The sequence below is a fragment of the Erythrolamprus reginae genome, chromosome 8 (genome assembly GCF_031021105.1).
Source record: "Erythrolamprus reginae isolate rEryReg1 chromosome 8, rEryReg1.hap1, whole genome shotgun sequence".
Lineage (NCBI taxonomy): Eukaryota > Metazoa > Chordata > Lepidosauria > Squamata > Dipsadidae > Erythrolamprus > Erythrolamprus reginae.
The window spans coordinates 56,421,673-56,447,909 of record NC_091957.1 but is presented as its reverse complement, the minus strand read 5'-3'; the positions used below and the strand labels follow the sequence as shown (position 1 = coordinate 56,447,909).

The 26,237-nt window shown below is 40.8% G+C and overlaps 2 protein-coding genes across 2 annotated transcripts in view; one reads left to right on the top strand and one right to left on the bottom strand.

The window, feature by feature from the left end:
- The first annotated feature begins 1,078 nt into the window (after positions 1-1,078).
- On the top strand, positions 1,079-18,095 carry LOC139171602 (coagulation factor IX-like). Its single transcript, XM_070759964.1, has 8 exons — positions 1,079-1,400; positions 7,155-7,318; positions 8,384-8,408; positions 9,121-9,234; positions 10,327-10,455; positions 12,234-12,448; positions 16,747-16,861; positions 17,535-18,095. The coding sequence occupies exons 1-8, from the start codon at positions 1,331-1,333 to the stop codon at positions 18,077-18,079; spliced, it is 1,377 nt and encodes a 458-aa protein (XP_070616065.1). The 5' UTR covers positions 1,079-1,330; the 3' UTR covers positions 18,080-18,095.
- A 4,313-nt stretch (positions 18,096-22,408) lies between these two features.
- MCF2 (MCF.2 cell line derived transforming sequence) overlaps positions 22,409-26,237 on the bottom strand; it is a 59,238-nt gene continuing 55,409 nt past the window's right edge. The window contains exon 30 of the mRNA XM_070759963.1: positions 22,409-24,491. Coding sequence (XP_070616064.1) covers positions 24,451-24,491 — 41 coding nt within the window. The 3' untranslated portion in view covers positions 22,409-24,450. The remainder of the gene's footprint in view (positions 24,492-26,237) is intronic.

The following is a 26,237-nucleotide window of genomic DNA, read 5'->3' as shown; positions in this document are numbered from 1 at the left end:
AGAATGATTACTCACTTCTACAGCTTTTTCAAAATATTTCTATATTTAATTTCACATGACAATATGATTTGGTTTCTTTTAAACTTCGTTAATGTTTGTAAGTCTATCTGTACAATTATTTAATGTCGTACTATATTTTCCACATCTGTATCTTCTATGTATACCTACAGTCGGTAATGGGCTGTTGCTGCCACTGGGGGGGGGGGTAGGACAACGCAGTGGGGGTAGTAATTTTATGTACTACTTATTGAACATTTAATATCTTTTTTTATTGTGCTTCCTTCTCTAGTACCCTAGTATGATCCTTAATTACTTTTAAAATAGGAAATAATTAAACCGTATATTTTTACCCATAAACCCTTTAATCGTTTTAATCATGATCTAGAACTGAACTTTTATAGCAATTCAAGAAAATTGAGCTATTTGCCTAATCTGTTATCCTACTGAACCTTAAAATGTGATGGTGCTCCTCAACAAAGAACGCTGTCTGTGATTTGTCCTTTTTTGTGGCTATTCAAATAATGGGGACTTAATCAACTGAAAAAGAGTCCAAGAACTTATCTTGGTTGGTAAGCCACTCCCACCCAGTCACATGACCTTTAAGCCATCCCCCTGATCACATGATTGTCAAGCCACTCCCACCTGGTCACATGCCCATCAAGCCACTCCTACCTGATCACATTACCATCAAGTCATACCCACAAAATGAACCACGCCCACAGTGTGGCAGTAAAAATTATGGCAGTCCCTCACTCCTTAGAGTACATATAATTCTCTTGTTGTTCTATTGCTTTCTTAACCACTTCGCCACCACGGCTATTCTATTCTATTCTATTCTATTCTATTCTATTCTATTCTATTCTACTCTACTCTATTCAATTCCATTCCATACTATTCTACTCTACTCTACTCCACTCCACTCCACTCCACTCTACTCTAGAAGACCTTCAAGGTCCTTTCCAGATTCTCTTCTCTTCTCCTCTCCTCTCCTCTCCTCTCCTCTCCTCTAGAAGACATAAGGGTCAAACATCAAAACAGAATCCTTTGTTGGCAACCGATAGGAAGAAGGATCTTGGATGGCTACAACACCTGGGAATTCTAGTTTCGACACAACCGGATGGATATTCAGGCAAACCCTTCCAAAAAAACAAAGGAAGGAAGGGGGGGGAATTGCCATTTGAAGACCAGAGGCAGAAGCCCATCTAAAAAAATCCTCCGCAGAAAGATAAAACCCGCAAGAACAAATATTGACTTGCCCTTTGGAACCATCGATCCTGTGCTTTCGTATCCTCCCCCGAGCGTCAGGACGGTGTTGTGAAGTTGAAAGAAAATGGCAAATGGCGTCTTTGTCCCTGCGCTGGGCCTTCTCCTGGGAGGCCTCTTCTTTGCCGAGGGTGCAGGTGGGTTCGTTTTATATACCTCTTTTAACAAACCCCTGGATTTTGTTTTGTCTTGGGCGGAGAGAAGCCCCTTTGGAATGGTTTACTCTGAGTTTGCATCTGTTGTGTGCCCGTGTGTTGTTGTGGTTGAAGCTGAAGTAGTCATTGACAGGAAGGATGTTGTAGCAGATGATTTTTTTAAAAAAAGTTTCTTTATTGTATTTTCACATTGAAGAAAATTCAAATCACATTTTGTTCCGTTTTTACAGATCACAACTCTTCTTTGTTAGTAAATTACATCATTTTTTTATCCTACTACATTCATTAGCGTGCATCATTTCTTATACATTTGTTATCTAATACTTATTGCAATTCCTAAATGATAAATAAAGGTATTTACAAGGTATCTGTCATTCGTTTCGATTGTACTGTTGCCTGTTATATTATTTCTATGTTCTCTTTTGAATCCATTCGTGCCATTTTTTGCCATGTCCTTTTTGATTTGTTGATTTCATTTCCCTTAATTGAATTAGCAATTTCATCCATTTCCACACAATTATATATTTTATCTATTATTAAATTTTCCTTTGGGGTCTGTTCGTTCTTCCATAATTGTGCTATTGCTAATCTTGTTGCTGTAATTATATGGGTTATAAGAAGTAAAGTTTGTTTGGAGTAATGTCTCCTCCAGATTCCTAACAGTGATTTCTGACAGTCTCAAAATGGCTGAACAGTGCAGTCAGGCGGTAGGGAAAGCAAGAAGGATGCTTGGCTGCATAGCTAGAGGTATAACAAGCAGGAAGAGGGAGATTATGGTCCCGCTATATAGAATGCTGGTGAGACCACATTTGGAATACTGTGTTCAGTTCTGGAGACCTCACCTACAAAAAGATATTGACAAAATTGAACGGGTCCAAAGACGGGCTACAAGAATGGTGGAAGGTCATAAGCATAAAACGTATCAGGAAAGACTTCATGAACCCAATCTGTATAGTCTGGAGGACAGAAGGAAAAGGGGGGACATGATCGAAACATTTAAATATATTAAAGGGTTAAATAAGGTCCAGGAGGGAAGTGTTTTTAATAGGAAAGTGAACACAAGAACAAGGGGACACAATCTGAAGTTAGTTGGGGGAAAGATCAAAAGCAACATGAGAAAATATTATTTTACTGAAAGAGTAGTAGATCCTTGGAACAAACTTCCAGCAGACGTGGTAGATAAATCCACAGTAACTGAATTTAAACATGCCTGGGATAAACATAGATCCATCCTAAGATAAAATACAGAAAATAGTATAAGGGCAGACTAGATGGACCATGAGGTCTTTTTCTGCCGTCAGACATCTATGTTTCTATGTTTCTAACAACATACCTTCTGGAATATATTCTATTTCTTCTTTGATTATCTCAGTGAGCCATGTAGCAGATGATTTTATGGGCTATGCATAGGTTGTATTTAAGGTGGCAAAGCTCTACGCTTTCTAAGCCTAGGATTTCAAGTCTGGTTGCATGGGGTATTCTGTTGCGTGTGGAGGAGCGGAGGGCTCTTCTCGTAAAGTATCTCTGGACGCTTTCCAATGTATTTATGTCTGAAATGTGGTTTATGTCATGAGGTGTAGGTGTCAGGAAGGGACCAATCAACCAGCTTTCTCATATCGAAAAGTGGTTCGTTTTTTCCTGAAGCTAGACGGCTCTTCACTCTGTGCTGTAGAAAATTGGTTTGAGATTCATTTGTTTTTTAAAGCACAATGCAAAGGAAAAAAATGCTCACTCTGAGGACCTCTGTAGAGGTAACCAGGACCAGTAATAGCGAAAGGCAATAAACATAATTATCTCAGCCCTGAAGTGGCTGTTTAACAACAGGTTGAGATATTTGCAGGACCATCGCGTCGAAAAATGTTTGCTTTTTGCATCAATTGATTCCGATTCCTCTCGTGGACACTTCACATCTAGGAGGATGGGATCTAGGATGATGGGATGATGGGATGATGAGCCGGGGTGGCGCAGCAGGTAGAGTGCTGTACTGCAGGCCACTGAAGCTGACTTGTACATCTGAAGGTCAGCAGTTCAAATCTCATCACCAGCTCAAGGTTGACTCAGCTTTCCATCCTTCCCAGGTGGGTCAAATGAGGACCCGGATTGTGGGGGCAATAGATTAGATTTAGATTAGATTTATTGGATTTATATGCCGCCCCTCTCCGCAGACTCAGGGCGGCTCACAACAATGGCAAAAACAATACATAGTGACAAATCTAATATTTACCAATCTAATTACAGTTTTAGGTTAAAAAATTCATAAAAGCAATCCCAATATACAGTATATAAAAAAACAAGCACACAATCAATCAAACACCAAAACAACATGGGCAAGGGTGAGATGTTTCAATTCCCCCATACCTGATGGCAGAGGTGGGTTTTAAGGAGTTTACGAAAGGCAAGGAGGATGGGGGCAATCCTAATCTCAGTGGGGAGCTGGTTCCAGAGGGTTGGGGCCACCACAGAGAAGGCTCTTCCCCTGGGTCCCGCCAGACGACATTGTTTAGTCGACGGGACCCGAAGAAGGCCAACTCTGTGGGACCTAATTGGTCGCTGGGATTTGTGTGGCAAAAGGCGGTCCTGAAGATATTCTGGTCCGGTGCCATGAAGGGCTTTATAGGTCATAACCAACACTTTGAATGGTGACCGGAAACTGATCGGCAACCAATGCAGACTGCGGAGTGTTGGAGTAATGTGGGCGTACTTATAGAAGCCCATAGTTGCTCTAGCTCTGTTAAAAAAAAAGTGCTATTGCTAACATGTTGTAAGCCGCCCTGAGTCTAAGGAGAAGGGCGGCATAAAAATCGAATAAATAATTAAATCTAATCAACCTGCTTGAATGTTGTTCCGTGGCTTTCCAAATGTCCTCTCATTTTGAGATGCTCGCATCGCACAATAACAAAATGATAACTACGAGCAGGAACCAATCAAATCTTCCAAAGGTGCTTTTTTTCACAAGAGGCAACTGGATTTTCTGGGTTTTATTTATTTATTATTTGTTATTTATTATTTGAATGTATAGGCCACCATTCTGGGGGCCCTGAGTCTACGGAGAGGGGCGGCATACAAATTTAATAAATAAAATAAAAAAGGACATTGATAAACTAGAGCAAGTTCAAAGGAGAGTTACAAGGAGGGTGAATGGTCTGGAAACCATGTCCTATGAGGAACGGTTAAAGGATCTAGGGACGTTTAGACTGCAAAGGAGAAGACTGATGGAAGACTTGATAGCTGTCTACAAATATCTGAAGGGCTGTCACCATAGTTCCCTCTAAGCTGAGCAGTGAGCAATCGCTCACTTAAAAATCATAATCAACTCAGAGTTTTCCAAACCTGCCCAGAAGCCGAGAGGGAAAGAGTGAGAGGGAAGGAGAGAGAGAGGAAGAGAGGAAGAGAGAGAAACAGATAGAAAAAAGAGAGGAAGGAAAAGAGGAAGAAAAAGAATGGGAGTAAGGAAGAGAGAAAGAAAATCAAAATCTAGTTTGAAACTAGCTCAACTATTTAAGTGGCATTTTGATATTGATAGAGTTGCCCTATTATGAGCTCACTGTTATAGACACACAGTATTTATTTATTTATTTATTTATTTATTTATTTATTTATTTATTTATTTATTTATTTATTATTTCTGTGCCGCCCAGTCCCAAAGGGACTGCCGCTCAGACACTATACTTTTCCGCCCACCCCCCAAAAAGTTAGAGGGAACACTGGCTGTCACAGAGCAGAGGGATCAGCATTGTTCTCATTAGCAGATGGAAGGACTAGAAACAATGGAATGAAACTGCAAGGGAGTAGATTTAGATGAGATATCAGAAAAAAACTTTCTAACAGTAAGGGTGATAAACCAGTGGAACAGTTTGCCAGAAGAGGTAGTGGGCTCGCCTTCATTGGAGGTCTTCAAACAGAGACTGGACAGTCATCTTTCTGGGATGGTTTGATGAATCCTGCATTGAGAAGGGGGTTGGAACCAATGACCCTGGAGGTCCCTTCCAGCTCTATGATTCTATGATTCTATGATTCTATGATTCTATGATTCTATGATTCTATGATTCTATGATTCTATGATTCTATCATTCTATGATTCTACATTCTATCATTCTATCATTCTATCATTCTATATGATTCTATGATTCTATGATTCTATCATTCTATCATTCTATATGATTCTATGATTCTATGATTCTATGATTCTATCATTCTATCATTCTATATGATTCTATGATTCTATGATTCTATGATTCTATCATTCTATATGATTCTATCATTCTATCATTCTATCATTCGATATGATTCTATGATTCTATCATTCTATCATTCTATCATTCTATATGATTCTATGATTCTATGATTCTATGATTCTATGATTCTATGTTTCTATGTTTCTATGGTTCTATGGTTCTATGGTTCTAACGTTCTATCATTCTATCATTCTATCATTCTATCATTCCATGAAAAAACAGCACAGAGTTTAAGTTCTGGATCCGAAAGCGACATTAAACTTTGTTCTGCAATGCAGAGAGGTGGCTCCATGTTGGCGATTAACACATCGTTCTTGTCAGCAACCCAGAGTTTAATTGAGCTAAGTCGGGTGTCTGGGGCTTTCTGCCAAACAGCCCGGTTCATGAATTGCAGATTAATGGTTTGGAAAGCTGAGGTTTACTGTTCTGATATCAAACCTGAAGATTTGGAGGCTGGATGACAGGTGTGTCTCTTCTCTCTCGGGGCACGGTGAGAATAGATCTGTGGAATATATCTCCACGTTGGTGACAGGAAGGGCTTCCCCCCCCCAGCAGCTACACCTCCTGCAGTCAGCTGGTTGCATTTTGGCTACTTGGCAAGCCACTCCTCTCAATGGCCTTTTGTAGCGTCCCTCACATGGCCACAATTTATGATGTTCTTGGCATTTGCTTTCCTATTTTCTAACATTTTCCTAACTGTAAGAACAATTAAGCAGTGGAACGGTTTGCCACCAGAAATGGGTGATCCATCGCTGGAGGTCTTTAAGAAGAGACTGGGCAGTCACTTGCCTGAGATTGTATAGGTTCTTCTGCTTCAGCAGGGGGCTGGACTAGAAGACCTCCAAGGTTCCTTCCAGCTTCTACTCTATTCTACTCAATTCTACTCTACTCTATTCTTTTCCTAGTCTACTCTACTCTATCCTTTTCCTACTCTATTCTATTCTACTCTACTCTGCTGTACTCTATTCTTTTCCTACTCTATTCTATTCTACTCTACTCTAGAAGACATCCAAGGTCCCTTCGAGATTCTCTCCTCTCCTCTCCTCTCCACTCCACTCCACTCCACTCTCCTCTACTCTACTCCTGTTCTGTTCTATTCTGTTATGTTCTATACTCCAATCCATTCCATTCTATTCCATTCCCTTCTCTACTCCAATTCTATTCTGTTCTATTCTATTCTATTCTAGTCTAGTCTAGTCTATTCTAGTCTCATATTCCAATCTATTCCATTCCACTCCATTCCATTCTAACCAAAAAATATCCATTGGAAAAAAAATTATTGGCTGTAGAATTTGCCTAATAACCGGTGCCGAAATGTCAGATTTGGTCATGTGATGCCTTGATTTACAACCACAAACTATAATCCCAGGCTCAATGACAGTTATACATTGAGGACTCACTATACAGTCTCACCCCAACCTTGGAATTGCTCAGGGGTTGATTCGAATAGTATCTCTCTGACTCCCCTTTCCTTCCTTCCTTCTTCCTTGGCATCCTGAAGTTTTTATAAATCGGGAAGAAGCAAGCGCCCTTTTGCACCGATACAAAAGATTCAACACTGGGCGACTTGAGGAAGTGCTTCAAGGCAACCTGGAAAGGGAATGCATGGAAGAATTATGTAGCTACGAAGAAGCGAGGGAAATTTTTGAAAACGACGAGAAAACGGTGAGTCGCCTGGTGGGAAATCGGGAGTTTTGATGGGGGTGGGTGGGGTTTCAGGTCAGCTGATTCCTGGCTTCTGCAGAAACCCCCCTCCTGTTCAATCCGCAGAGGGTCGGTAATATTTATTTAGAAGTTAGAATGTGCTCCAGGCTCAGAGAAATAGATTGAAGCCCAGCATTAGCGCTGGATTTTGCAGGCTGAGGTCTTTTAAAGAAATATTATTGTCTTCAAATAGACTTCATTTTAATTGCTCTAATTTGGGTGGACATGAGAAGTGGCTGTGATGCCAGCATTGTTGGCAATCTTCCTCCAGTTGCGATTGGAATTCTGCATCCTATTAGCTCTCAGTTCTTATTTATATAGATTTAATCTTTGCGTCAAGACAAAGTTATGTCTTTTTCCTTTCCTTTCCTTTCCCTCGTCTTCCTTTCTCTCTTCTTTCTTTCTCTTCTTTCTTTCTTTTCTTTCTCTTATTCCTTTCCTTTCCCTCTTCTTTGTTTCTCTCTTCTTCCTTTCCTTTTTCCTTTCCTTTCACTCTTATTCCTTTCCTTCTCTTCTTCCTTTCCGTTCCCTCTTCTTCCTTTCTCTCTTCTTCCTTCCCTTCCCTTCCCCTTCCCTTTCCTTCTCTTCCCTTCCTCCTCTCTCCTTCCCCTTCCTTTTCTCCCTCTCTCTCTGTCTTTCCTTTCCTTTCCCTCCCTTCCCTCCCTTCCCTTCCTTCCTTTCTTCTTCCCTTCCCTTCCCTTCCATTCCTTTCCATTCCTTTCCATTCCATTCCACTCCACTCCTTCCCTTCCCTTCCTTACCTCCTTCCCCTACCCTCCCACTCACCCACCCTCTCTCTCCATCATCCAGTGCATTCCTATCTCTGACTATATTGTAAATATACTGTAAACCCTGTTCTTGGTTTAAAACCCTCTCAATGTCTCTTGAATGAAGTCAGATATGACCTCTTTCTAAAGTGCACCCGTATCAAAAGAACAACTCTGGACCAATTCAGCCAGGAAACAATACAAATTCCATAAATAAACCGTCTATTTAAAAATCTTTGTGTTTCTGCTTTCTTTGCAGATGGCATTTTGGACGGTCTATATCGGTAAGTGATTTCTGTTCTCCCTTTCTCATGTTAATGGTACAACGAAGCTCCTAGTTCAAAATAAAAATATTTCTGTTCTGATCGGAAGAGCTCAGACAGTCTTATGGATTATGGTTTATTCAGTTCTGGAGACCTCAGCTACAAAAAGATATTGACAAAAATGAACGGGTCCAAAGACGGGCTACAAGAATGGTGGAAGGTCTTAAGCATAAAACGTATCAGGAAAGACTTAATGAACTCAATCTGTAGAGTCTGGAGGACAGAAGGAAAAGGGGGGACATGATCGAAACATTTAAATATGTTAAAGGGTTAAATAAGTTCCAGGAGGGAAGTGTTTTTTAATAGGAAAGTGAACACAAGAACAAGGGGACACAATCTGAAGTTAGTTGGGGGAAAGATCAAAAGCTACGTGAGAAAATATTATTTCACTGAAAGAGTAGTAGATCCTTGGAACAAACTTCCAGTAGACGTGGTTGGTAAATCCACAGTAACTGAATGTAAACATGCCTGGGATAAACATATATCCATTGTAAGATAAAATACAGAAAATAGTATAAGGGCAGACTAGATGGACCATGGGGTCTTTTTCTGCCGTCAGACTTCTATGTTTCTATGTTTCTATGATTAAATGGACAGGAAACCTGAAAAGCGATGAGTAAAATAAGAATGGAGTCAGCCGCTCGGCGCTCATTGTCCATTCTCTCTTTCAAAGATGGAGATCAATGCGACCCCAACCCCTGCAGGAATGGAGGCCGTTGCAAAGATGACACAGGTGCCTATACCTGTTGGTGTCCCGGTGGTTTTGATGGAAAGAGCTGTGAACTCGGTACGTTGAGACATTCAACCTTATCCTTTTATTATGGTTCAGTGGAGACTTTCCACACACCCCTTTCCTTTCCAGCCAAGGGCAAAACTATTTTGGGCTCTAAAATTAGTATAGTGGTACCTTTATTTAGGAACTTAATTCGTTCCGTGACCAGGTTCTTAAGTAGAAAAGTTTGCAAGAAGAAGCAATTTTTCCCATAGGAAAAATTGTCTCCATGATGACCTGTTCCCAACTTGGTCCTTCAGATCTTCCAAAAACGCACCTTTGACCATTGCAAATGAGTCCATCCACTTTGCTGCTGGCCATCCTCTTCTTTCCTTTCCACCTTCCCCACCATTAGAGCTTTCTCTGGCAAGCTGGTGCTTTGAATCATGTCTCCAAAGCTCTTATTTTTATTTATTTTATTATTCATTTGTCCAATACATAGGAAGAAAAATAGACATGCAGTAATATATATAAGGGTAAAGTGAACTTAGAGGAGAGGTTATATGAAAGGAAGAGAATATATAAGATAGGTGAAAGAAAGGAAAGATAATTGGACAGGGGACGAAAGGCACACCAGTGCACTTATATACGTCCCTTACTGGCCTCTTAGGAACCTGGAGAGGTCAATCGTGGAGAGTCTAAGGGAGAAATGTTGGGTGTTAGGGGTTGAAACAATTGAGTCCAGCAATGAGTTCCACGCTTCGATAACTCGATTGTTGAAATCATATTTTTTACAGTCAAGTTTGGAGCGGTTTGTTTTAAGTTTGAATCTGTTGCGTGCTCTTGTGTTGTTGCGGTTGAAGCTGAAGTAGTCATTGACCGGTAGGACGTTGCAGCATATGATCTTGTGGGCAATGCTCAGATCGTGTTTTAGGCGTCGTAGTTCTAGGCTTTCTAGGCCTAGGATTGTAAGTCTATTTTCGTAGGATATTCTGTTTCGAGTGGAGGAGTGAAGGGCTCTTCTGGTGAAATATCTTTGGACATTTTCAAGGCTGTTGATGTCTGAGATGTGGTATGGGTTCCAGACAGATGAGCAGTAGTCTAGGATGGGTCTGGCAAAAGTTTTGTAGGAATCTCTTCAGGGGAATCTGTTTTCTTCCCATTTAGATGCTACCTGCAAAACCAAAAACGGAGGGTGCAAGCAATTTTGCAAGGATAACGAAGTCGGAAAAGCAGTTTGCTCCTGCACTGCCGGATACAGGCTGAACGAAGACATGAAAACCTGTGAGCCAACAGGTAGGGCAAATGTTGGAGAAGCAGTGCAAAATTTGCAAACAGGTGTAAAAATGACGTAGAACAGTAGTATCTTCATGGTGGATCAGTCTAAAGGCGTTTTTAATCCAACGTTTAGTTTCTCACCATGGCCAACCAAATATTTCTCGGTGGTCTAATGCCGTGTTTCTTAACCTCAACACCTTTAAGATGTGTGGACTTCAACTCCTAGAATTCCCCAGCCATCATCTCTGGACTTCAACTCCCAGAATTCCCCAGCCATCATCTCTGGACTTCAACTCCCAGAATCCCCCAGCATCTTAAAGATGCTTAAGTTGAGAAACACTAGTCTAATAGAAGTTTCCAATGTTCTTTTGGTTCTACCCTTCAGTGGATGGAGAAAAAATATTTATTCCATCTGAAAATTCGATGTACTCTGAGGCAGGAGAAAGACTTATGATCTGACAAGAGTTCATTTACATCTGAATCCCAAACAATCAGGGATCTGTGCTTGAGATTGATAGCTCTAAAACAAACAAAAAAACGAAGAAAGCAACCAGAAGGCAAGCAACTGACCTTCCATCTAATCTTCAGGGGGTGGTAGATGAAAGATAAGCAACTGTTGAGCTTTGGAGTAGCTATTTTCTTACTTGTGTTGTTGAACTGTTTAAGATTCATAACATATCTCCTTACCAATCTATGAAAATCCTCTTGGAATCTAATGGATGATCTTGTCCATCTTTGGTTCACAAGAAGATTTTCAGTTTTCCTCAGGCTCAAACACCCGATTGCCCGTGAATACTTTGAGCCAGAAGTTTTATGGACTTCTACCTCTCTTGCAAGAATCTGCCCAGACTACTTGCCTTCTTCTGGAAATAACCAGATAAGGTTTCATTGAGTCTTGGGAAAGGTCAGACTTAGTTCTAGAAGGTCAGTTAATACCACTTTATAAGGCCTTGGTAAGGCCACACGTGGAATACCGCATTCAGTTTTGGTCGCCACGATGCAAAAAAGATATTGAGGCTCTAGAAAAAGTTCAGAAAAGAGCCACAAAGAGGATTAGGGGACTGGAGGCTAAAACGTATGAAGAACAGTTGCAGGAACTGGGCATGGCTAGTTTAATGAAAAGAAGGACCATGGGAGACATGAAAGCAGTCTTCCAATATCCCAGGGGTTGCCACAAGGAAGAGGGAGTCCAACTATTCTCCAAAGCACCTGAGGGTAGAACAAGAAGCAATGGGTGGAAACTCAACAAGGAGAGAAGCAACTTAGAACTAAGGAGAAATTTCCTGACAGTCAGAACGGTTGATCAGTGGAACAGTTTGCCTCCAGAAGTTGTGAATGCCCCAACACTGGAAGCAGATGTAGGATAACCAGCAGGGGGTAGGACTAGAAGACCTCCAGGGTCCCTTCCAACTCTGATGTTGTTGTTATTGTTGTTGTTGTTGTTGTTCTTCTTCTTCTTCTTCTTCTTCTTCTTCTTCTTGCTCTTCCTCTTCCTCCACCACCATCTCTTCTTCTTCTTCTTCTTCTTCTTCTTCTTCTTCTTCTTCTTTCTCCTCCTCCTCCTCCCTCTTCTTCTTCTTCTTCTTCTTCTTCTTCTTCTTCTTATTATTATTATTATTATTATTATTATTATTATTACCATTGCCATTACCATTACCATTATCATTACCATTACGATAATGATGCTTGTGGCTGCACAAGGATTCCAAGCTAGATCCTCGCTTGACTCTTCCTCCCAAACTGGCTGGCCATTTCCCAACTGTTTTGAATCTCCCCCCCTTTGGTGTCTTCTTCAGTGCCTTTTCCCTGTGGAAGGATCCAAGCTCCGGAAGCCAAAAGTAAATACACTCGCTCCCATCCATCAAACTCATTTGATCAGTGGATCCCTTCAAGCAATGCGACCGAGGACTGGGAAGACAGCCACAACCACACTCAGGTCTCCTTCCATCTGTCAACCCGTACACGGGTGGTTGGTGGCATGGAAAGCAAGAAAGGAGAAGTTCCTTGGCAGGTAGGACATTGAGACTGCTCCACCAGGGTTGCTGCTCTCCATCAGGGATGTTTTATTTATTTATTTATTTATTTATTTATTTATTCTTTGTCCAATATACAATACATATGGAATGAAATAGACATTAAGTAGTATATAAAGGGATAGTAAGTAAAAAAGAAGAGGAGTGGATGAGAGGGAGAGAATATATAGGACATATGAGATAAGGAAAGACAATTGGACAGGGGACGAAAGGCACATCAGTGCACTTATGGACGCCCCTTACTGGCCTCTTAGGAACCTGGAGAGGTCAATCGTGGAGAGTCTAAGGGAGAAATGTTGGGGGTTGGGAGTTGACACTATAGAGTCCGGTAATGAGTTCCACGCATCGACAACTCGATTGTTAAGGTCATATTTTTTACAGTCAAGTTTGGAGCGGTTAATATTAAGTTTGAATCTGTTGCGTGCTCTTGTGTTGTTGCGGTTGAAGGTGAAGTAGTCGTTGACTGGAAGGACATTGCAGAGAAATGATATGGAGTGATAGTTAGCCCCCGTTTAGTCCTTTACAGTTCCATTCAATATTCAATTCAATTCAATTCAATTTATTAGATTTGTATGCCGCCCCTCTCCGAAGACTCGGGGCGGCTCACAACAATAATGAAAACAATATAACAGTAAACAAATCTAATATTAGATATATAAGAAAAGTATATAAAACCCCAGCAATTAAAACCATACAGCACATACATACCAAACATAAAATATAGAAGCCTGGGGGAGGATGTCTCAGTTCCCCCATGCCTGATGATATAGGTGGGTCTTGAGTAATTTGCAAAAGACAAGGAGGGTGTGGGCTGTTCTAATCTCTGGGGGGGAGTTGATTCCAGAGGGCCGGGGCCGCCACAGAGAAGGCTCTTCCCCTGGGGCCCGCCAAACGACATTGTTTAGTCGATGGGACCCGGAGAAGGCCAGCTCTGTGGGACCTTATCGGTCGCTGGGATTCGTGCGGTAGCAGGCGGTTCCGGAGGTATTCTGGCCCATTGCCATGTAGGGCTTTAAAGGTCATAACCAACACTTTGAATTATGACCGGAAACTGATCGGCAGCCAGTGCAGGCCACGGAGTGTTGTAGGAACGTGGGCGAATCTAGGAAGCCCCACGATGGCTCTCGCGGCCACATTCTGCACGATCTGAAGTTTCCGAACACTTTTCAGAGGTTGCCAATATCAATATCAATATCAATATCAATATCAATTCAATATCTTCACCTTCCTTTCATGGGTCTGCCTGGGAATTTCCACTCCTCTGCTGCACAAACTAACCAGATTAAACTATTAATTCCTTTTTAAAAAAAAATTTTTTTTATTGAATTATAAATTTAAAAGGCAAACAATACTAAAGAAAAAAAAGAAAAAAGTAAACACAACAAATGTACAACAACAATGACAAAAACATATAAAGTTTTAAATATATGCATCCATTAGTTGATGTATCAATATTTACATTTTACCCATAGGTAAAATGGCTATTTCTATCAACTTATTAATTATATTGGTTATCTATATTATATATCTATATCTGTATAGTCTGGAGGACAGAAGGGAAAGAGGAGACATGATCGAAACATTTAAATATATTAAAGGGTGAAATAAGGTTCAGGAGAGAAGTGTTTTTAATAGGAAAGTGAACCCAAGAACAAGGGGGCACAATCTGAGGTGAGTTGGGGGAAAGATCAGAAGCTACGTGAGAAAATATGATTTGACTGAAAGAGTAGTAGATGCCTGGAACAAACTTCCAGCAGACGTGGTTGGTCAATCCACAGTAACTGAATCTAAATGTGCCTGGGATAAACATAGATGCCTCCTAAGATAAAATACAGGAAATAGTAGAAGGGCAGACTAGATGGACCACGAGGTCATTTTCTGCTGTCAATCTTCTATACCTAATATTGTTCAACTTTCACCGCCTTTCTCTTATCATTTCCCAATTGTTCCATTTCATTCAAATTCTATATTCTATCAAATACCATTTTTAAAACAAAATTATTCTTTAAACAAAGTAAGTTTCTATACTTTTATATTTATTCGATTGTTATACTCTAATGTGGTATTTTCCTTGTTTCTAACCCTTCATAAAATGTATTCCAAATTTTATAATATTCTAAATCTTCTCTGTCATTCAATTTCATTGTTAGCATATCTGCTTCTGCACATTCCATAATTTTCCCGATTAACAATTACTAAAAAAATTTTTTTTTCATTTTATTATTTCCTCTGGATTAATGCACCAGGTTAATTAATGCAATCATCCATTAATTCTCCAATCACTCAATTCAAGGACAGGGCAGAAAACTATTATTGTTATTGTTATTGTTATTGTTATTGTTATTGTTATTGTTATTGTTGTTGTTGTTGTTGTTGTTGTTGTTATTGTTATTGTTGTTGTTGTTGTTATTATTATTATTATTATTATTATTATTATTATTATTATTATTATAATACACCCCATCTTTACAGTCTCAAAGCCCTCTGCAAATTCTACCAGAAGCTTGCAGAGAGTTAATGACATAAATTACGTTTTACCCAGTTCATTTCATTTTGGTGCCATCTAAAGGCGATTCTTCTCATGACTATTTTAGTGGAACGGAGCTCTGTTTCTAAGAATATTACCCATCGTAATATAATAAAGCACATTCTGATGGATTGGGAACAGCTCTTTGTTCTTCCTGCAACACATCCATTCATGGCTCGAGCTATTTTACAGCATTTTATGACCCTGCTTAGAACAAAGAAATAATTGATACTGTAATAAAATTGCCTTGACAAAATTTGAAATACCGTACAGGGAGCTCTTTGGTTAATGGGTTAAGATCCATCCAAAAACTGGTTATTGTTGCTAACACAGAAATGCTGATATTTTGTGAAGGGCCAGAAATAACCTGGTTATTTATCTACAAGGCTTCGAAACAGTTTGGAGGCCCTTACAGAATACTCAGAAGTCAACATTTACTTGTAGTTAGGTTTCGCACTCAACTTCAAAGCCAACAACAATGGGGAAGTTTTCTTTTGAGATATTTTCTAGGTCTAGCTTACATCTCCAGAACTTTCTGGTAAACTTGCATCCAAATACTAGCCAGGACTGACCCTTGCTTAGCTACCAAACTTCAACAAAGTTAGTTAGGATGGTCACTTGCTAAGATATTCAATCATTCAATGCAGATAGAAACATAGAAACACAGAAGATTGACGGCAGAAAAAGACTTCCTGGTCCATCTAGTCTGCCCTTGTACCATTTTCTGTATTTTATCTTAGGATGGATCTATGTTTATCCCAGGCATGTTTAAATTCGGTTACTGTGGATTTACCAACCACGTCTGCTGGAAGTTTGTTCCAAGCATCTACAACTCTTTCAGTAAAATAATATTTTCTCCAATTGCTTCAGATCTTTCCCCCAACTCACCTCAGATTGTGCCCAGTTGTTCTTGTGTTCACTTTCCTATTAAAAACACTTCCCTTCTGAACCTTATTGAACCCTTTAACATATTTAAATGTTCCGATTGTATCCCCCCCTTTCTCTTCTGTCCTCCAGACTAGACAGATTGAGTTCATGAAGTCTTTCCTGATACGTTTTATGCTTAAGACCTTCCGCCATTTTTGTATCCTGTCTTTGGACCCAGATTTATTTATTTATTTATCTATTTATCTATCTATCTATCTATCTATCTATCATCTCTCTCTCTCTCTCTCTCTCTCTCTCTCTCTCTCTCTCTCTCTATTTAATTTATTTTGTCCAATACACAATGAGGGTTTTAGTGGGTATATATATGCACATAGTAAAATACATGATGAAGGTTATAGAGGAGATACTCATAGTAAAATATATCTAAGAAAGAAGAGAAGAGAAGATATAGGAATAAAACATATCAATGAAAGAATAGAAGAAGAGATATAGGAATAGAAGAAAGGTAGAGGAGATATAGGAGAGCAATAGGACAGGGGACGGAAGGCACTCTAGTGCACTTGTACTCGCCCCTTACTGACCTCTTAGGAATCTGGATAGGTCAACCGTAGATAATCTAGGGGTAATTTCTAAAGGATCAGGCCATCATCAAGTATATTATTATTATTTATTAGATGTGCATGGCGCCCCTCTCCGAGGACTTGGAGCGGATCCTGTCCTTCAGAAGCCTTTTGGGAGCCCATAGGCATGAGGTCATCTCAATTTCATCACCAAGATTTTGGCTTTTCCTTTCAACCATTGAGCTGCTCTGTTCTTAACCAACAGGACTTGACTTGATGTTTTTCCCTACCCTGTTCTCAGGTTTATTTGCTCAATTCTGAAGGGAAAGGATTTTGTGGAGGCACCATCATCAATGACAAATGGATTGTCACAGCAGCTCATTGTCTTGAGCTCCAGCCTAAACAGATTGTGGCAGGTAACCCACTAACTACCCTATTCCTGGCTATATGTTTAAGTAGATATATAGTGTTGCAGTGACTTGGTTGATTACAAAATCCAAGAGGCTGCAGTGGAGGAAGAAACAGGCAGAAGTGACAGGCATAGTTAAATGTCAACAAACCCCTCTCTTTCAATCATTTTGGGGTACACAAAACAGAATTCCCCTCAAGTTCCTCGTATTATTTAACTTTGAGCATCTGGAATGTTAAGAGATTTGTATTTCCTGCTTTAATTATATTTCTTCTTCTTCTTCTTCTTCTTCTTCTTCTTCTTCTTCTTCTTCTTCTTTTCTTCTTCTTCCTTCTTCTCCTTCTTCTCCTTTTTCCTCTTCCTCCAACACCACTTCCTCCTCCTCCTCCTCCTCCTCCTCCTCCTCTTCCTCTTCTTCTTCTTCTACTTCTTCTTCCTCTTCCTCCACCACCATCTCTTCTTCCTTCTTCTTCTTCTTCTTCTTCTTCTTCTTCTTCTTCTTCTTCTTCTTCTTCTTCTTTTTCCTCTTCCTCCAACACCACTTCTTCTTCCTCCTCCTCCTCCTCCTCTTCTTTTTCCTTCTTCTTCCTTCTTCTTCCTCTTCCTCCACCATCACTTCCTCCACCTCCTCCTCTTCTCCACCACCCTTTCCTCTCCTTCCTTCCTCTTTCCTCCTCCAGGTGAACACAATATCTACACTATAGACAACACCGAGCAATACCGCAACGTGGTGAGAGCAATCCCTCACCATACCTACAACACCACTAACAAGTTCCACAATGACATTGCCCTGCTTGAGCTGGACACGCCTCTGGAGTTCAACCACTACGTCATCCCCATTTGCATCGGCGACAAAGAGTTCACCAACAGCCTCCTTAGGTTCGGGACGGGCACCGTGAGTGGGTGGGGGAAACTCGCTTACCAAGGCCGGGAGGCGAGCATCCTTCAGGTCCTGAAAATCCGTTTCATTGACCGGCCGACATGTCTGAGGAGCAGCAGTTACCCCATCTTGCCCAATATGTTCTGCGCAGGTCACTCTGATGGAGCCAAAGATACTTGCCAAGGGGACAGCGGTGGTCCATATACCACCGACATCGAACACGTCTGGTTTCTGACCGGGATCACCAGTTGGGGGGAGGAATGCGCCAAGAAAGATAAATATGGAATCTACACCCGGGTTTCCAGATACGTGAAGTGGATTAGAGATAACACCAAACCTACATAAAGGAATCAATCCCAAATCCTTCCGTGTGCCTCTTCTTCTGTTCCCAAGAAACATACAATTATGGAGCAGGGTATCCACACGGAACTTCATAGAAATAGATTTAGGGAATTAAAATCATAGAGCCGGGGTGACGCAGCAGGTAGAGTGCAGTACTGCAGGCCACTGAAGCTGACTGTAGATCTGTAGGTCAGCGGTTCAAATCTCATCACCAGCTCAAGGTTGACTCAGCTTTCCATCCTTCCAAGATGGGTCAAATGAGGACCCGGATTGTGGGGGCAATAGCCTGGCTCTGTTAAAAAAAAGTGCTATTGTTAACATGTTGTAAGCTGCCCTGAGTCTAAGGAGAAAGGCGTCAGAAAAATTGAATGGATGGATGGATGGATGGATGGATGGATGGATGGATGGATGCATGGATGGTTGGTTGGTTGGTTGGTTGGTTGGTTGGTTGGTTGGTTGGGTGGGTGGGTGGGTGAATAGATAGATAGATAGATAGATAATAATAATAATAATTTATTAGACTTGTATGCCACCCCTCTCCGAAGATTCGGAGCATCTCACAACAAAATACAAAGCACAAATCTAATATTAAAAACAATTATAAAAACCCATTATAAAAACAGTCATACCATCCAATTAAACCATACATAAAATGAAACAGCTAAGGGTCAGTTATGTCCCCCAAGCCTGGCGGCACAGGTGAGTTTTCAGTAATTTGCGAAAGGCAAGGAGGGTGGGGGCAGTTTGTCCGATCGAATCTCAGTAGGCTCAAGGTTGACTCAGCCTTCCATCCTTCCAAGGTCAGTAAAATGAGGACCCAGATTGTTGGAGGCAATATGTTGACTCTCTGTAAACCACTTAGAAAGGCTGTAAAGGCACTGTGAAGCGGTATATAAGTCTAAATGCGGTTGCTATTGCTATCCCACTGTAATGAGCTCATCCTTGTTTTAAAAGTGCAGTACAGTGTTCCCTCGCTTTTCGGGGGGGATGCGTTCCGAGACCGCCCGCGAAAGTCGAATTTCCGCGAAGTAGAGATGCGGAGGTAAATACACTATTTTTGGCTATGAACAGTATCACAAGCCCTCCCTTAACACTTTAAACTCCTAAATTACAATTTCCCATTCCCTTAGCAACCATTTAGATTATTATTCACCATGTTTAATTATTAAAGTTTATTTTAAAAAATGTTTTTTAAAAGCAGACGAAAGTTTGGCAATGACATATGACATCATCGGGCGGGAAAAACCGTGGTATAGGGGGAAAAACCGGGAAGTATTTTTTTAATTAATATTTTTGAAAAACCGTGGTATCGACGTTCCACAAAGTTCGAACCCACGAAAATCGAGGGAAGACTGTACTGTGATTTCAATGATGTTTCACATACAAGGGGAAGGGGATGGAAATGGCTTGTTTAGGAATCCTTGCAAGGAATTCCAACAGCAGCGACAGCGTGGTCTTCAGCAACTAAGAAAGTGTGTAGAAATTTATTTATTTATTTATTTATTTATTATTTATTCATTTGTCCAATACATAAATACATAGGAAGATAATAGACATGTGATAATATAAAAGAGGGTGAAGGTGAACTTAGAGGAGAGGATATATGAAAGGAAGAGAATATATAAGATAGGTGAAAGAAAGGAAAGACAATTGGACAGGGGACGAAAGGCACACCAGTGCACTTATGTACGCCCCTTACTGGCCTCTTAGGAACCTGGAGAGGTCAATCGTGGAGAGTCTAAGGGAGAAGTGTTGGGGGTTAGGGGTTGACACAATTGAGATGAAGAAAAGCACAGCAACATTTTCAGAGGTTAAGCACCCAATGGGTACTTAATTTGGATCCCTAAGTTTGAAATTCGAGAAGCAAGGGTAGGTGGCTTTTCCTAAGTTCCGTATAGTTGGTTTTTTAAAATGTGTTTCAGAAGGTCGCTAGCAGAGCTAAATACAGTGTTTTAAAACCCATGGGAAATTTAACAGGCATGTGCATTTACAATGGTAAATTAACTCTCATTGCAAATGCTTTGAGATGGGCCACAATAAAACCAGCAATTGTACAGAACAATTGTAGGTCATCTAATGCAACTCCCTGCCCAAGCAGGAGAACCTATACCAGTGATGGCGAAGCTATGGCATGGGTGCCACAGGTGGTACACGGAGCCATATCTGCTGGCAATGTGAGCCGTTTCCCCAACTCAGCTCCAATGTACAGAGGGTGGACAAAGAAATGGAAACACTTGACTTTTTGGCATCATAATGTTTGAACATGTTCAAATCAATCAAAACTTGACATATTTTTATGTGGTTTTTAAAATTAATTCTGTTATTTGCTATGTTTTTTTAAACTATCTTTTTTTTTTTTACAGAAATTTAAGGAAATTGGTTATAAACTTCTAGAAATGGCAGACTTTCAAAGAGGCCAAATTGTTGGTGCTCGAATGGCAGGCGCTAGTGTCACAGAAAGTGCCTGAATGTTTGGTGTTTCAAGAGGTCGTGTCTCAAAAGTCAGGACTGCTTTGGAAAGAGAAGGGAAAACGTCCTCAGCCAAGCACAGGTCTGGTCGAAAGTCAAAGTTGTCCGAGAGAGGCCGTCGGACTCTAAAGCGAATGGTTAGAGCAGATCGCAAGACCTAAAATCACTGCAGAGCCCAATAGACACGTACAGAACCCAGTTTCCACAAAAACTGTTCGAAGGGAGCTTCACAAATCTGGATTCCTTGGAAGAGCTGCAAGGTGTTTCCTTTTTTTTGTCCACCCCCTGTATATGTGTGTGCCGGCCAGCTGATTTTTGGCTCGCACAGAGGCTCTGGGAGGGCGTTTTTGGCTTCCAGCGAACCTCCAAGAGAGATGGAGGGGGACATTTTTACCCTCCCCTGGCTCCAGGGAAGCCTTTGGAGCCTGGGGAGGGGAAAACACAAGCCTACTGGGCCCACCAAAAGTTGGGAAACAGGCTATTTCCAGCTTCCAGAGGGCCTCTGGGGGGTTGGGGAAGCTGTTTTCACCCTCCCCAGGCATTGAATTATGGATGTAAGCACTCGGACATGCACAATAGTGTTCTTTCAGAACCCAATGAAAAAAAGGTTCACCATCACTGCCCTATACCATTTCTGACCGATGGCAGTCCAATCTCTTCTCGAAAGCCTTCAGGGATGAAGCTTTCACAACTTTTGAAGGCAACTTCTGTTCCATTGGTTGACTGCTCTCACTGTCAGAAAGTTGCTCCTTATTTCCAGGTTGAATCTCTCTTTGTTCACTTTCCATTGATTCTTCCCTATCTGGCCTTCAGGTGCTTTGGAGAATAGCTTGACCGCCTGCCTCTCTGTGGCAGCCCCTCAAATATTGGAAGACTTGCTATCATGTGTTAGCAAATACTTCAGAAGAAAAGGATTTAGGGGTAGTGATTTCTGACAGTCTCAAAATGTGTGAACAGTGCAGTCAGGTGGTAGGGAAAGCAAGTAGGATGCTTGGCTGCATAGCTAGAAGCATAACAAGCAGGAAGAGGGAGATTATGATCCCGCTATATAGAGCGCTGGTGAGACCACATTTGGAATACTGTGTTCAGTTCTGGAGACCTCACCTACAAAAAGATATTGACAAAATTGAACGGGTCCAAAGACGGGCTACAAGAATGGTGGAAGGTCTTAAGCATAAAACGTATCAGGAAAGACTTCATGAACTCAATTTGTATAGTCTGGAGGACAGAAGGAAAAGTGGGGGCATGATCGAAACATTTAAATATGTCAAAGGGTTAAATAAGGTCCAGGAGGGAAGTGTTTTTAATAGGAAAGTGAACACAAGAACAAGGGGACACAATCTGAAGTTAGTTGGGGGAAAGATCAAAAGCAACATGAGAAAATATTATTTTACTGAAAGAGTAGTAGATCCTTGGAACAAACTTCCAGCAGACGTGGTAGATAAATCCACAGTAACTGAATTTAAACATGCCTGGGATAAACATATATCCATCCTAAGATAAAATACAGAAAAGGGCAGACTAGATGGACCATGAGGTCTTTTTCTGCCGTCAGACTTCTATGTTTCTATGTTTCTATGTCTCCCTTGGTCCTTCTCTTCACTAGACTATGCCCAGTTCCTGCAACCGTTCTTCGTATATTTTAGCCTCCAGTCCCTTCGTCATCCTGGTTGCTCTTGTCTGCACTTTTTCTGGAGTCTGAACATCTTTTTTATAGTATGGTAACCAAAAATGGATGCATTACTCTAGCTGTGGTCTTTCTACGGCTTGAATTAAATTGGAACATGAGAAAAAGATGCCTCTTTCTTCTGAATCGAGGAAGCAGACACACAAAAAAACTCTGCACCAAACAAAGTCGCCAGGTATATTTCTTTATTTAACAAGGTTCATAATTCTTTTTTAAATATAGAGTTAGCCCGTTCTTACAATAACATTTACAGACTCTGTTAATTAAGTCATTGGGACAGGAAAGGCATAGATTCTACAGCTCGGGGGTCACGTCTACATTTTAACACCAGCCTATTTTAAGAGGCCCTTGACTGTGCAAAGTTTAGAAGTGCAATTCTATACGCGGTAAATCTTTAGAGCGCAGCCTAAAACATTAGATTCAGACTTGCTAGGTTGGTAAACCGAAGCATGTAAAGTTTAGAACCTGGTAGACAAAAGTTAAAAAGGATTGAAACTGTGCTGTACATATGAGGAGGAACACTTTTAAAAATAACCTTTATTTGGGTTATCCAGGCCGTCCCACTGTAACGAACGTATCCTCGTTTTAAAAGTGTAGTACCATGATTTCAATGGTGTTTCACATACAAGGGAAAGAGTGGGGGTGTGAATGGCTTGTTTAGGAATTCTTGCAAGGAATTCCACCAGCAGCAACAGTGTGACCTTCAACAACTAGGAAAGTGTGTAGAAACAAAGATGAAGAGAAGTACAGCAACATTTTCAAAGTTCCAGGTGAATCTGGGCTTTTTAAACAAAATTATCTACCCCTGTCCCAAAACTGGATGAAAGAAAACAGATCGAAGACAACTTACATTGACAGCGAATTTTTTTGTGTTTATACACACCGTTCACTGCCCTGAGTGGTTGTGAGTATAGTTACCCTGTGATTAAGAAATGCTTTGGGAGGTTAAATTTGTCACCATTGTCTGTAGAGGCCGAATTACCTGAGCCTACAAAGAGAACTATCATGAAGGTGCCCCAGAAAATACACTGCTCAAAAAAATAAAGGGAACACTTAAACCACACAATATAACTCCAAGTCAATCAAACTTCTGTGAAATAAAACTGTCCACATAGGAAGAAACACTGAATTTCACATTGTGCACATTCAACTTTTTACAGAACAAAGTATTCAATGAGAATACTGTATTTCATTCATTCAGATCTATGATGTGTTATTTGAGGGTTCCCTTTATTTTTTTGAGCAGTATAAATGATGGGAAAGTCCCTTTTTATAAGCCTTCAATCCTTGCCTAAGTACAAGTAGACTCTTAAAGAGCCAAAACATATAATCTCGCTACTAAAAAGGACAATCTTAATATATATATAGTGCAAATGGATCCTGGATTTAGTTATGGCACAAATGTTTCCCCCCATCCCCTTAAAAAACCCGTGCAAACTTTGCTAGACCCTTGGCTTGGCCAGTGTAGAGGAATCCACAATGAGATGTCTATAATTTGGAGTTGCCAACTGACCAAGTCTTGAGACACAACCCATGGTTCTTTAGACGCTTGATAGCAAAACCAGAAGGATATTATTACTGTTCTCCAAAGTCCTGCAAAAGCTACCAAAGTTGGGTTCCTTGAGACCCCGCAAGATCTTAGTCAAGACCAGCCAATCCCAGCAAAGGGTGGTTGGAAAAACCAGAAGCTCCTCCTTCAACCTTCCCCAAAGCCATGGAACCGTCAAATACCTTCTCAAAGAAAACTCAGGAGATGCGGTAGAGAGGAAGATGAGGTCTCATCTTTGAGTTAAAAATGATGGAGTTTTCCAAAAAGAGGGGAAGGAACAAAAACAAAAAAAGAAGAGGAAAGAATGACTCCCAGTCATGGTCCCACTGGATGAAGATGTGATGTTTTTGATGACAAAAAAGTCAACTTTCTTTCAAATTGAGGTCAACTAGAGATACGTCCATAGAGTTTCCTCAAAACCATCACCATTGTCTTCTTCTGGGAGGTTTTCCAACTTCTAGCCTAGCCCCTTGATATTCTCCTATCCAAGGACTAACCGGACTCGATCCTGCTTAGCTTCTGAGCCCAGACCAGAACAGCCAAATGCTGTCCCCTTAATTTGGACCACAGATGACCGAATAAGTTCTAATTGGCCTCACCTGTCCCTTGTTACCATTTCAGTTCTCCACTGGAGTATTCACAAAGGGAATGGGCCTTAATTCATTAAATTCAGGGAGAGCTTAACTTCCTCATCCTATCCTGGACAGCGTCTAAAAAAGCAACGGAGAGGAACGTTACAGGTCAGAAGGCACCGGGTTCTCCTGAAATTCCTAGCTAAGGGATGAATGAATTGTAAACAGAGGTGTGATTGTTCAAAGCTGCCTGCCTTGTTAGCGGGCAAGACAGGACCTAAATTAAGGCTATTTGCACACGAGCGCATAACGAAAAAATCTTTAAAGTGCATAGGAAGTGTAACTTGGCAAGGCTACAGATCCATTTTTGGAACAATAATACCCTCCCTCTCCATTCCCCCCACCCCCCCATCGGTACCCACACAATTTTATCAAGCAAGCCTGCAAAAAGTTGAAACTCAAAATTCTCTCCCCACCCCATGTAACTCCAGTGCTTGATTTCTAGTGGTGCAGGCATCCATGATCAGTGTCAATCAAACCCGTGATTAGCTTCTGGGCTAATCGGCCATGGTCTAATGATGTGGTATTCCTGACATTTTACCAGCGACAGTGGCTGGCATTTTCAGAGACAAAGTGATGTCTGTTCTCAAAGACATTTCTTAGCACCTCACGGGCCAACAAGCATGACTTGAGCTCTCGTAATTGTAATTAGTTAATCTCTAATTGGACCTTGTCAGTTCTGAAAAGTCAGTTTCTGATGAGTTGTCCATGGAGATTCTCAGCCCTCCAGGGCTCAAAGGTGTTTTTTTTCAAGAGGCAACTGGACTTAATGGTTTTTTTCTCTTGAAGACGTTTTGCTACCCATCCAGAGTTGAAAAAAATTTCTTGGATTAGAAACCTCTTCAAAACAAAAACCAGAATTGGTTTATTGGACGATGGGATTCCAAGATTTGCCCACGTTTCTTCAACACTCCGTGGCCTGCATTGGCTGCCGATCAGTTTCCGGTCACAATTCAAAGTGTTGGTCATGACCTTTAAAGCCCTACATGGCAATGGACCAGATTACCTCCGGAACCACCTGCTGCCGCACAAATCCCAGTGACCGATAAGGTCCCACAGAGTTGGCCTTCTCCGGGTCCTGTCGACTAAACAATGTCGTTTGGCGGGCCCCAGGGGAAGAGCCTTCTCTGTGGAGGCCCCGGCCCTCTGGAACCAACTCCCCCCAGAGATTAGAACTGCCCCCACCCTCCCTGTCTTTCGTAAACTACTCAAGACTCATTTATACCGCCAGGCCTGGGGGAGTTGAGATAGCTCTTCCCCCTAGGCCATTACAAGTTATGCATGGTATGTTTGTGTGTATGTTTGGTTTTATAATAGGGGGCTTTAGTTGCTTTTTATTATTGGATTGTACATGTTGTGTTTATTATTGTTGTTAGCCGCCCCGAGTCTATGGAGAGTGGCGGCATACAAATCCAATAAATTATTATTATTATTATTATTATTATTATTATTATTATTATTATTATTATTATGAAATATTGGGGAAGTTAATGATGAAGTGCTAAATATTTGAATAATAATTGATTATTATATGGAATGAAATACGATTACAATATTATGATAAATGTTTAAGCATTGAAGATTTAAACTAATGGATTGATGAACTACTACATTGTTATACTAATAGAGTTTGGGGGGGGTGTTTCTTTGCTTTTTCTTCTTTTTTTGTTCCTTTCTTTTTTTCGCCTGTAATTTTCTTTTTTTTAAAAAATTATTTTTAGTGGATAAAGTCTTTTTTTCTTGTAAAGGTTTTGGAGAATACGTAAGAAGGAGGAGTAAGCACGATGGCATGCCTGAATTAGGAAAAGGATAATGATTAATTCA